The 12,217-nt window shown below is 41.5% G+C and overlaps 1 protein-coding gene across 1 annotated transcript; it reads right to left on the reverse strand.

The window, feature by feature from the left end:
* Window positions 1-8,252: 8,252 nt before the first annotated feature.
* On the reverse strand, window positions 8,253-9,064 carry LOC149155393 (2S albumin seed storage protein PINP1-like). The gene is made up of 2 exons (XM_089441353.1): window positions 8,558-9,064; window positions 8,253-8,413 (listed from the first exon to the last, which is right to left on the reverse strand). The coding sequence occupies exons 1-2, from the start codon at window positions 9,039-9,041 to the stop codon at window positions 8,385-8,387; spliced, it is 513 nt and encodes a 170-aa protein (XP_089297479.1). The 5' UTR covers window positions 9,042-9,064; the 3' UTR covers window positions 8,253-8,384.
* Window positions 9,065-12,217: the final 3,153 nt, after the last annotated feature.

Below are 12,217 nucleotides of genomic sequence, written 5' to 3' on the forward strand. Positions count from 1 at the left end.
ATGAAGACACTGATATGTTAACCAGCGATGGGGGAAGTGAGGATCTAGAGCTCAATGCAATCCTAGAAAAAGAAGGAGTCAACCTACCAGCTCTGGAAAAAAGCTGGAAAACCCAAGGGCTAGACAACATACCTGAAGAAGAAATTAGGAAAATCAGTGATCTCTTCATAGAAAGACAAAAAGTGGAAATCAAAAGGCAAAACAGAAGATTAGGCATCGCAAAAGGTACAAGTAAGCAATCAAAACTCATAGCTCTCAACCCTACAGGCCGAAAGCCAAATAAAAGAAGAGGCAGAAGAACCAGCGGAGAGGTATTGCATGACCTAGGGGTTCTAATGATTAATTCTGGGAAAATGAAGGCTCTTCATGCCTTCCAGACCTACCAATGAGTCTTTTAGTTACCAATGAAGGTCATCTCATGGAATGCAAGAGGGCTAAACAGCCAAGCTAAGCAGAGACTACTCAAGAGAAAGTTCCAACAGGAAAAACCAGATATCATGTTCATCCAGGAGACCAAATGCGCCACCAACCAAATAGAGATCATCAGCAAGAGACTTGGTAAACCAATCAAATATATAGAGGTAGCCAGTCACGGATGGGAAGGAGGCATAGCTACATTTTTGGACACCCGAGCAATAAACATCATCTCAATGGAGGCTGCACGCTCGTTTATTGCCACTGAAGTTCAAATAACAGGTAACTCTGATACCTACCTATGCATTAATGTCTATGGCCCGCAAAGACTAGAGGAAAAATTTTCTTTTCTTAATTCTCTTATGAATTTCAAGTTAAGATACCCCACCTCTAACATCATCATGGGGGGAGACTTTAACATGATAACATCCCTGCTGGAGAAGAAGGGAGGTCTCAGAAAGCTCAACAAAGATTCAGAGCTATTTGTTGATTTTATAGAAGCTGCAAAGCTCGTAGACATCCTCCCCAAAAATGGTTCCTACACATGGAACAATAGAAGAGGAGGAGACAATAGGATCGCCTCCCGGCTGGATCGATTTCTGATTTCGGAAAGTATCCTACTCGGAGGAGCCACTGTGGATTCTGATATCCTCCCCAGTGGAGGATCGGATCACTGGCCCATAGATTTGGAAGTAGCCATCCTAGGCACCCCCAAAAACAAGCCATTCCGATTTGAAAAGTTTTGGTTAACTCATCCCGACTTCCCAAATCTGCTGAAGGAATGGTGGCACGAACCATTGGATCTAACAGGTACCAAAATGTTCAAGTTTCAAAACAAGCTAAAACACATCAAACACAGAATCAAAGAATGGAACACTGAAAAGTTTGGAAACATCTTCCAGGAAAAGAACATTATTGAAGGAAAGTTAAATCAAATTCACACAGAATGGGCTTCCGAGACCTACAAAGAAGACTCAAAAGAACAGGAGAAGGTTTTGATGCAGCAATGGCAACTTCGCTGCCAACAGGAAGAAACTTTGTGGAAACAAAAATCAAGGATCCATTGGCTGAAGGAGGGAGAGCAAAATACAAAATTCTTCCACAGATCAACTATGGACTATAGGGGAGCAAACAAAATCCTTAGGCTCAAAAATGAAACAGGGGAAATCCTTCAAAACCACAAGGACATATCAACGCTGCTCACTAGGCACTTTCAGCACATAGCTAAGGAAACGCAAGAAGATAGATCTGAGGCCATAGAGGAACTAACTAAAGCAATACCACGCACCATAACCTCAGAGCAAAACTCTGCACTGCTCAAAAAAGTTTCAATGGAGGAAGTGGAGGAAGCGGTCAAAAGCATGCCAATGGATAAAGCACCGGGACCGGATGGCTTTACAATCAACTTCTACAAAGCTTGTTGGTCAACCATCAAAACAGGGGTTTGGGAAATTGTCGAAGACTCAAGACGCTCAGGTTCTATACTCAAATCCTTGAACGCCACTTTCATAGCGCTTATCCCCAAGGAAGAAGAAGCCAATTCCCCTAACAAGTTTCGGCCTATAGCCCTCTGCAATGTGATATACAAAATCATTTCTAAAGTCATTGCTAATAGACTTAAGCCTGTTCTTCCTAACCTTATCTCAGAAGAACAATCAGGGTATGTGGAAGGCAGGCAGATTCCAGACAATATCCTCTTAGCTCAGGATATGATTCACACCCTGCAGACAAGGAAACTTCTAGGTATGCTAATGCAACTAGACCTCTCAAAAGAATTTGACAAAGTAAACTCGAATTACTTGGAGGCCATTCTAAAGGCCTTCGGCTTTGACTCGCAATGGATCAAATGGATCCTCGCTCTAATCAAGTCTTCCAACTTTTCCATCCTAGTAAACGGATCCCCCTCTGCTCCATTCTCCCCCTCCCGTGGTATTCGTCAAGGAGACCCTCTCTCCTCCTTCCTTTTTGTAATCCTCATGGAAGGGCTCAGTAGGCTCATTCACAAAGCAAGAAAGGAGAGAAAGCTTTTTGGCCTACGCCCTTTCCCCTCCATTCCTGCCACTACGCACTAGCAATTTGTTGACGACACAATGTTACATGGCTCTCCTACTGTCAAAGAGGCTACGGACTTCAAAAGTATCCTCCATCTCTTTAGTAAAGCTTCAGGTATGGAGATAAACTAGGCCAAATCGACTATATTCTTCTTCAACACTCATCCTGCCATCCAGATCCATCTTTCCAATATCCTAGGGTTTCGAAAAAGCTCTCTCCCTTCTAAGTATCTGGGAGCCCCTCTCACCACCAAGCCTTGGCAAAAAATTCACTGGGAAAACATCTTAGCAAAACTGGAGAAAAAATGCAAGCATTGGACTCACAGGGCTCTTAACCTAGCAGGGAGACTTGTCCTAACCAAAGCTGTTCTGCAGGCCATTCCGCAGAATTTGCTTTCCATCATGCCGGCCCCCAGCGGCATCATGCAGAAGATTAGAAACATCCAACGATCCTTTCTATGGAGTGGTAATGTGGAAAAAAGAAAATGGGCACTAGTGGCCTGGAGCAAGCTCTGCACCTCGAAAGCAGCTGGAGGTTTAAACTTAATTGACCCCCATATCGTCAACAAGACATGTGGAGCCAAGTTATGGTGGCGTTGGCTGAAGGAAATCAACCTACCGTGGGCCAGACACTGGAAGGAGAAATACACTCCCACTACAACAATCAGGACCTAATCAGGATACAAGAAACTCCGGAGGGCTCTCCAATATGGAACTTAGCCAGAAGAAACCACAACTTAATTCAGGACCATAGCTTTTGGGAGATCCGCAACGGAGAAACTGCCCTCTTTTGGGAGGATGCTTGGCAGCAGCTTCCAAAACTGGAACAACCAGAGCTAGAAGAGTTCAAAACAGATTGCCAGAACAGGGGAAAATTCACAGTCCACCACTACTGGAACCCTAACAGTTGCCACCAGGAATGGAGGGAATGGGCTGTCCAGGATGAGGAGAACCCAATTGAAGAAAATAACAGCACAAAAAACCTCCTGAAAGGCCTAAATAACCGCACTATCAGGAAGACCACAGAAAACGACATCCTGAGATGGGGTATGAAAGGCAGCAGGAACTTCACTCTCAAAGAAGCCAGAGAGCAACTTGAACTCTCGGAGCAACTGGAGGCGACTCAGTGGAGCAGCAAGGTTTGGGACGCCACATTTTGGCCTAAAATAAAAACCTTCTTATGGCTCCTCATGAGCAGGAAAACCCTCACGTGGGAGAACTTGCGCAGAAAAGGTTTCGAAGGCCCCTCCATTTGCCCCATGTGCAAACAGGCAGAAGAAACCATGAACCACCTTTTCAACTCCTGCAACTGGGCCGATCAATTATGGCAAAGAATGGAAACTACATTGAAGCAAACAAACAGAGAGAGGGAATCCATACACAATACCATCATGCACTGGCCTACCAATTACTCTAACAACACAAGAATCAACAACATATGGAAAATTCTACCAGGCTTCATCACTTGGACCCTCTGGAAAGAAAGAAATCGCAGAATTTTTCAGGATGAACATAGAAGCATAGAATACCTGCATAGCGTCTTAATCCAAAACATGCGCCAACTAATCCTAGTGAAATGCAAGGCAGATCCTGACAATCATCCTTCGGCCGAGGACCAACGAATACTGGAAGCCTTTAACCTGCTCAATGCTCCTCAACCGGGTTCATCCGGACAACAACAACACTTCAACACAGAACCAAAGAGCTGGAGGCCACCACCGGAAGGGTTTTTAAAACTAAACTTTGACGGTGCCTCGAGAGGCAATCCCGGCCAAGCAGGGATTGGAGGAGTCATCAGAAATCATGAAGGAGACATACTCTACATTTACAGCAAAGCTCTGGGGGAAGGCACCAATAATGAAATGGAGTTTGCAGCGCTGGAAAAAGGGTTGAGGATCCTCCAAACTAATCAAACAGGCAAGGCAGTAATTGAAGGAGACTCAGAGGTGGCCATTAATGTAGCCAGGAGAATCCAGGGAGGAACGCCGGCTAGCAAAGTAACCAAACATTGGCGACTGTCCAAAGTCACAGACAACATTGCCAAAATGATCGGGGCAATGAAAGGACTCATCTTTCATGCAGTAAGGCGTAATGCCAATGCAGTCGCTGACCACTTGGCTAATCATGGGATTGAACACCCCAATGAAATATGGGACAGCTGTTGGCAGCAGGTCGACAACCCGCAGTTAAAGAGCAAGTGCATCCAACTCTCACAATTGGATATGGTGACGACAGTGGAGCCTGTCCGGAGGGTCGAATAGACCTTCTCCATAATGGCATGAACAGGCTGACTAGGCGTATACCATTTATTCCAAGCAGCATGCGAAGAACATACAGGATGAGGGCAACCATGAAAGCAGCAGGTGACAAAGATTTTGGCAGGGCCATAATCTGGGGTGATATGAGCCGCCGAATCATTACAAAGAATAGGGACACATGGCACATTTTGGGGCATGCAGGGCGCGGCGACCGTAGGAGGGCTCAATTATCCCAAATCCCAAACAAAAATCCTTCACGTCGCAATAATGGTGATCAGACGTGCAAGTTGCACAATTTTGTCCAATCACTCGCCGGAAACCTCCCCGATTTTGATTATATAATCACTCTCAATTACCCAACGACAGACATTGTTTTTGTGGATAGCATTCTCGTCCCTCCTCTTTCTGCAATTAACGATCGAGATTCTGCTAGGCAAGAAAGCAGCACTATGGCTGGGGAGACTAGCCGCAATCAATCTGCCAACAAAGATTTGCAGCAGGCCAGGGAGATGTTCGAGAGGCGAACCTCGCAGCGAAACAAGCGCAGAATTATTGATTTAGAGGCCACAGTCAAGGATGAGGAAATCAAACTCTCTGATCAGCAAATCGAAAACGAGGTCGACTGGATCCAGGACCCGGGAACTCCCAGCACCCGGGCCACTCAGTTCGTAAGAACTCAGGCAGAAGCTTGGCGAATGAAGACCCTCCTTGCCAAAGCCATGGACGTCCAGGGGGAGCACGTGGAGCAGCTGCGTAAACTCAAGCAGTTTGCTGAAACTATTGCGCATGATCACATGGCAGTGGTGGAAAGCAATGAGTTCAAACTGAGTGCAATCCAACAACAAGTCAACACCATGACGAAGAAACTTACTGTGCTGATCAAGATTCTGCAGCAATTCATTGGGAAAGACAACAAGCCAGCCGACGAGCAGAAGACTGAACCTTCAGGTGACCAGCAGGGTGCCTCTTCCAGGCCTGGGCAAAGCTACATGGCAAAACCCAACCCGGCTCTGGAAATGTTCAAACGCCTCTGATTCGGCAGTCCTCTGGCCTCCCCTGCTCTTCTCTCTCAGTGGGTTCTATGTCTTCGTTCCAGGTTTCTTTTGTCTTTGTCTACTGTCCACTCGTGCTTACTGCCGCCCTACGTGGTGTGCATGCTCTCAGTCTTCAGTTATATAGTTTTTTCCAGTCCTCTGTCATTCTAGACTCTTCTGATATCATGGGGCAAGGCCTGCAGTTCAGCGGCCAGTAATCTGCTTCTGCAGAATTTTGTACTATATTTTTGTTAATATAAAGCTTACTTACACAAAAAAAAAGATTATAATTGTTAATTTTATATTATTTTTGAGTTGATGTTAATTTTAATTATTTATTATTTTGGAGTTATTGTTAATTTTAATTACTAATTAAAATTTCACTTACCATAAAAAATTTCACTTCTGGAACAAATCAAGCACTTAAACCTCCTACAACATTCTTCTTAGTCAATTTATCTTCTTTTTCTATTTTTGTCTCTCCGAATCTAAAGGCATGGAGGCCAATTTTCCCATCTGAACAAAATCATCCATCAGGTCAAACTTGGGGGCATCACTATGCTTTTCGAATTTTCTAGAAACTTTTTCTTTTCTAAATTGATCTAGTTCTTCAATCAGCGCTCACGCCCATGACTCTACACTAGGATCAAAATCATTCCCATCTTCAGAAATTAAGATTGAATGCTTGATGGATTTCTTGTACTCCCACTTCTTGATCCTTCTAAATACAACTCGAGAGTAGGTTTGTGCCGTTGTCTCATAAATAAATGGCGTTCATAACATTTTCAATCTCTTTATCAGCATTTTCCCTGTGACTATCCTTTGATAACTCTCTAGAAGAAATAGGTGAAGTGGCACCCCCACCAAATGAGTTCCTAAATTTCACTTCCCCAACATCCTTTCCACTTGTCTCTACTTCAAGTTTCATTTGAGCCAGTGAAGCAGGCCATGGAAACCTTTTGCGCACTAGACCCCTTAGTCTCCAGCACTCTCCCTCTAACTTAGGAGTTTTTTTTAAGAGTTTCTGAATGTTGTTTGTTCGCACCCTCTGCAGCTTTCTTGTCTATGTCCCATTCATGAATATTGAGTCCATTTCCTTATTAAGCGAAGGAAGAATGAATTTTGTATTTGATGGAAGTATTTTCACTCTCTAATTATTCAAGCTTCACCTAAAGAACTTTAATTTCAGTCTCAACTTGATTTTTGGCTTCATGTATTTCCCTTAACTTTGAAATTTTGGGGAGAGAGTGATCCATCGTATTATGCTCTGCTTTTTCCTCAACTAGCAGCTCCTCCAATTCAACTATTATGCCATCAACATGAAACTTCATTTAATGCAATTCTATGGCCTTTTTTATCACAACCTTGTCAATTTTCTCTTCATTTTCCTCTCTTACATTTCGAAGCTGCCTCATACATTATTTCCAAGCACCATCCAAATGGCTAACTCGATATTCAAGTGCAAGATTTTGTCTTGTTATGGTATCAAACTGTTGCTTTAAAGTCATTGCTTCTGTTTAAGACGCACCTTCTTCATCTAGTGTACATTGCAAAATGGATAATCAAAACTTCAACTATTGGATCAACCACATCACATCTAGCTGCTGCCCTTTCTGGATTATGTGATGCGTTTGATCGAGATGTAGTTGTTGTGATTGGCTTCACCTCATCAGTTGTCTCTGGGGATTAGCTTCCCGATTTTCCGACATTAGTTAGTAATTCTGATGGTGGGTATGCATGCCCTTGGTCTCATCTTATTCATTCTAGCTGCTATTAGTTCTTACGAAGATATTTTCTCTTCTTTACCATTCGGCTTCTGCTTCCCCTCTTCTTGCACTTTCGGCCAAACTTCTTGTTTCATATGCACGACTGGTCAGGTATACCAATCCAAACATAAATGCGCGAAACCAATTCAAACTTCAAACTTAAAAAGCCCATACGTGTCATTCTTCTATTTGTCCGGCCTTCTCGTCCTTGCATGATGTTGGTAACGCTTTGCTCGTAATTAGGTGGACACCTGTTAGAGATTGTGTGGAAGACGTCGGCAAGAAGACACTCACAATAAAACACCTATCCACATAATTACTCCAAAACTATATTTGAGTTTAAAGCTATGATTACAATATATTACAGTATACTCTGTTGATTATAATATAAAAATAACGCTTATATTGTGTCGATTAATACCTTAAAATAATGTCCCATTAATACATTGTGTGAGATGTGTTAATTAATGCATTGTGCTAATTTGAAGGCGTAACTATCTAATAATGTCATATAATGTTTGTATGTGGTGTTGTGATTATGAGTATCGCAGGTTTGACGTCAATTAATGGACTATATGATCCACTAAATCATGACATTGAGAAAATTGTTATGCTATTTATGTTAAAATAAAAATGAAAAAATAAGAAAAAATCAATCCATTTAGGTTGAACAACATTTCTTTTAACTGCGTAATTTATATAATGCATTTGTTCGTTCATTCACTCGTTTATTACATGCTAGAGACAGCCGGCAATGTTGCAGAGCCTATACGTATACTTATAAAAGCTCCTACAAAACCCAGTACATACGTAGCTGGAGTGCGAGCAGCATGTTTATTTACATAGCTGGTAGTTAGTCGCTCAGGAGCTACCGCCGATAATGGAATAGCCTGCGCATACACCAATCAAAACAAAAATAAATCGTTGTCTATAGCATGGAAGAACTCACAGAAAGACACAGAAAGAATTGCAGATAAACTCTGACAATTAACTATTGTTCGTCCATAATTGGTAACGCTGTTGGAGTGACTTACGAGAGTGTCGTCGAATATCGCAGCGGCGGGGTGACTGGCGGACGTTGCATCTATCCGGAAGCTCTTCGGCTCTCTCCACTGCCTCCTCCTCTTCTTCTTCCCTTCCACGCCCTTCGCCGCGGCGTCGGCGTCGTTGATTAAGTGGTGCACCATCCTCAGAATCGGAATCCGTCGATGAATCATACGACTGAGATTGATCTAGTGCTCGCTCTATGGCTCGGCATCGGCAGTGTGGAGACATTCTTTGCAGTTCCTCGCAACATCTTTCCGATGGCTGTTCTCTCCGGCGCTGCAAGTAGTCCCGACAAGCAGACAATCTCTGCGGGTCGCACGACCGTCCTTGCTGTTGCACCACCTGATCTCCATCCATGACGATGTTTTCATGCGCACCAACAGTGGGGGTGCCCCACTCAAGGAGAAGCAGAAGGGCCGCGAATAGAGTCACCCATTTCAGCGTCGACATTGGAGAGGAGAAGACACCCATTCCTTTCTTCTTTGTTAATTTCACTGATGGAATACAACTGAGAATGTATGAAGAGTTGGTGGGTATTAACTTTGTATTTATGGATGGTGAGGGAAGGGAGGAGAGCGACCAGCGCAACACGAAGAGGAGGAAGAGAGGAACAGTTGCCGTGCATGCAGATTCTCACTCTCCACGTCCCACTTCCCACTGCAACGCCACCCGAAGAAGGAACGCCTGGCTGCCTCCCTTTCCAATGGCCGCGTCTTTCAAAGACGAGAAGAATCTTGCAGGCGGAGTACAGGTCACAACAGTGCACTGCAACGAGAAGAATCTTGCAGGCGGAGTACAGGTCACAACAGTGCACTGCAACGTCCCAGCGACGCGACTTAGTTTAAGAGTATCGCATTTTACAGAAATCACCCGAGTCACCAGAAAATGCGTGGCCCTTTTCCTTGTCATTATTCTTCGTAACCCACCGGACACAAGAATGGAACACATAAGCATAACTTTTCGTTTCAAGCTTATTAGTACTCGCAACTTGCTTATTTACCGCAATATCATTACTGCTCAGAATCATGGGCGCAAGCTTATAATATGCCAATCAAACACTAAACAAATGCAACGCTCCAAAAATTGAACATTTATACGTCTACGATATTGTATCCATGTACTTTTAATGAACCATATAAGGGCACCCTCTTCCTCGTTCGCCTTTTAAAATAATCCATCATTTGTGTGGATTGATATCATTAAGGGCAGTAATATAGAGAAAATTCAATTCAATTAATCTAACTACCATTTCAATACAACATATAATTATGAATAGTGACTTTTTCCTTAATAAACATTGTTACATATTTAATCTTACAACTTGAAATTACTAAAAGTACTTTTTATAATAAAAAATTATATAGTAAATTTCTCTCAAATAATTATATTTTAGATCTTGCTCTCTACTTTACACATTCCTATAAACCTCATCCACCTATGCAATACACTTGAAGTTTGATAATAATGTGCCAAGGAAAGCTTGAAGTCATCTATGCTCATCAACAACATGTTGACCCATCATAAATAAACCTTCAAAAGTATCCTTGGTCTCCTTATGGGGATAGCTAACACCTTATCAACCATCTCCGTTATAACATGGTGAATATGAGGTGTCAACTCGGTTAATCCTTATCCTATAATTTCATAAAAATCATTCGCCCCTCTTGATCCATATTGGATCATTATATTGTTTTTCATCCATATTGATGATTTGAAAGTAGAAAAAGTGGAAGAATCATCTCATATGACCAGTTTTACTAGTAGAACCTAGTTCAACAAATTGGGGTATGAAACCTTTTGGGAGCATTTTCAGAAATCAAATGACGTTTTTCTGGGGTAAGACTTTTTCTACTTAGTATGACACCTTATTTTAATATTCTACACACAAATACATTTCTAAAAACTTAAGAATCACTTTAATAAGACTTTGTCTGCAAAAGTTATGCCACTCGGAAGTTAACCTTCTTGTTTTCGCAACCATATTTCTAGAGGATGTCACATCAACCCCCATAACTCATGGAAAAGGAGAAAGCCACGTGATTATGATAAAAGATACTCTAGAAGAGCCTATATTGTAACTTTGATTAAAAATTGCGGTATTCAATCCTAGCCACCGGTAGGATATTAGGTTGTGTTATAACTGGCAAACTAGGAGGAAAATGGCTTCCATTCTTTTTGAGGGCATTTTTCCTATAGATGAGAAAAATAGAAAAGAGGGATAGGGGATAGAGCACACAAAGATGATTTTTTCACTATGGCTTCCCATGGGCCACAAACCATTCTTCTTTATACTCGTAGCCATTTTCTCTTTAGACAAAAAGAGCAAAGCAACTTTCTTCAAGTTGTGTTTTTTCCCAAAAGGGTTCCATAGATTATATCTTACATCAGGTCATGGTTTGTGAGTTATTATTTTGTTGTTCTCTACTTTCTGCATAATTTCATTTTACATGCATATGAAAATAGAAGTAATCTACAGTCCTGAAAATCTAAAGTGAAATAAAACCCCAATAGTGTAATATTTTGGATTTTTTAAATATAGTTTTATCAAATCTATTGTGAGGAAGGTCGAGTCGAATATCCGCGATAGTTTACAAATCATATTGGTATCAAAGAAGAATTTTTTGGGTATATTTTGGAGATTTGTAAGGGATCTAGAGTGACTAAGCCAACAATCAGAAAACCCTAGTCATGGTCAATAAATATGTGAAAGAATCTCATGACCCTGAAGAGGAGAGGTTTTTGCAGCTGGAAGCATAAGTTGTAGATATAAGTCATAATATGGATCTCCTCATGTAGGCCCTGAAAAATAATCTTGGACTACTCAGAGAAGATTGGGTTTATAACACAAATGAAATATTAGAGGGGAGATTAGGATATCGAGTAGAAATGGAGAATCAGCTAAAGGAATGACCCAAAAGGGATTAACCTGGTTCAAGTATTATTAACCACTCACGACCCTTGTTCAAAATGGAAGTGAAGGTCAATATGACACTATATTAACGTGAGATTTACGCTTTGTAGATGAACCATTGGTTGCATGAATTAGAAGTGTAATTCAGTGTCCATTGTATTGAGGAAGAAAATAATATTTCAATTGTGTGACTAAAATTAGAGGGTCGTGCTAAAAATTAGTGGGAAATACACATAGAGACCTTGAGGTTGGAGGGAGATCCTTCACTTACTAAATGGGATGACATTAAAACCCTCATATCATCTCAATTTTTGTTGAAATGTGGCAACAAGAATATTCCAATTTTAATTTGTCCTTGAATTAAAATTCGAATTTAGTCCCACCAACCACTTGAAAATAATTAATTAATTCATCTTGAATTAATTGGTTGGAGAAATTCAAGTTAGAAGTCTTTCTAAAGTCATGCAACAATTATCCTTTAAATTAAGGAGATTATCCCTTAATTAAGGAGATAAGATTGAGTTATATTTGAGTTGTAATTAGTTAGCTCAGTTTACTGAGTTAAGTCCAGTTAAATTAGTTCCAAGCTGTTTGAGGAACTAATTGTGAGTCACCAGTTAGTTGATGCATGCATGCACTTAACCAGTGTACTCAAGATAACTGAAGATTACCTCATTAGTAAATCATGCATGTCTATTCTGAGAAATACCTAGTTGAACTAAATGTCAAGGACAGT

The sequence above is a fragment of the Pinus tabuliformis genome, chromosome 9 (genome assembly GCF_031772625.1).
Source record: "Pinus tabuliformis cultivar Carrire ecotype Pingquan chromosome 9, CPIR1, whole genome shotgun sequence".
Classification (NCBI taxonomy): domain Eukaryota; kingdom Viridiplantae; phylum Streptophyta; class Pinopsida; order Pinales; family Pinaceae; genus Pinus; species Pinus tabuliformis.

What these genes read in the sequence shown, in the direction of transcription:
- LOC149155393 (XM_089441353.1), bottom strand. Translation starts at nt 9,041, where the DNA reads ATGGGTGTCTTCTCCTCTCCAATGTCGACGCTGAAATGGGTGACTCTA. An exon ending in CGATATTCGACGACACTCTC is followed by an intron (nt 8,414 to 8,557) that starts GTAAGTCACTCC and finishes GTGTATGCGCAG; the next exon opens with GCTATTCCATTATCGGCGGT.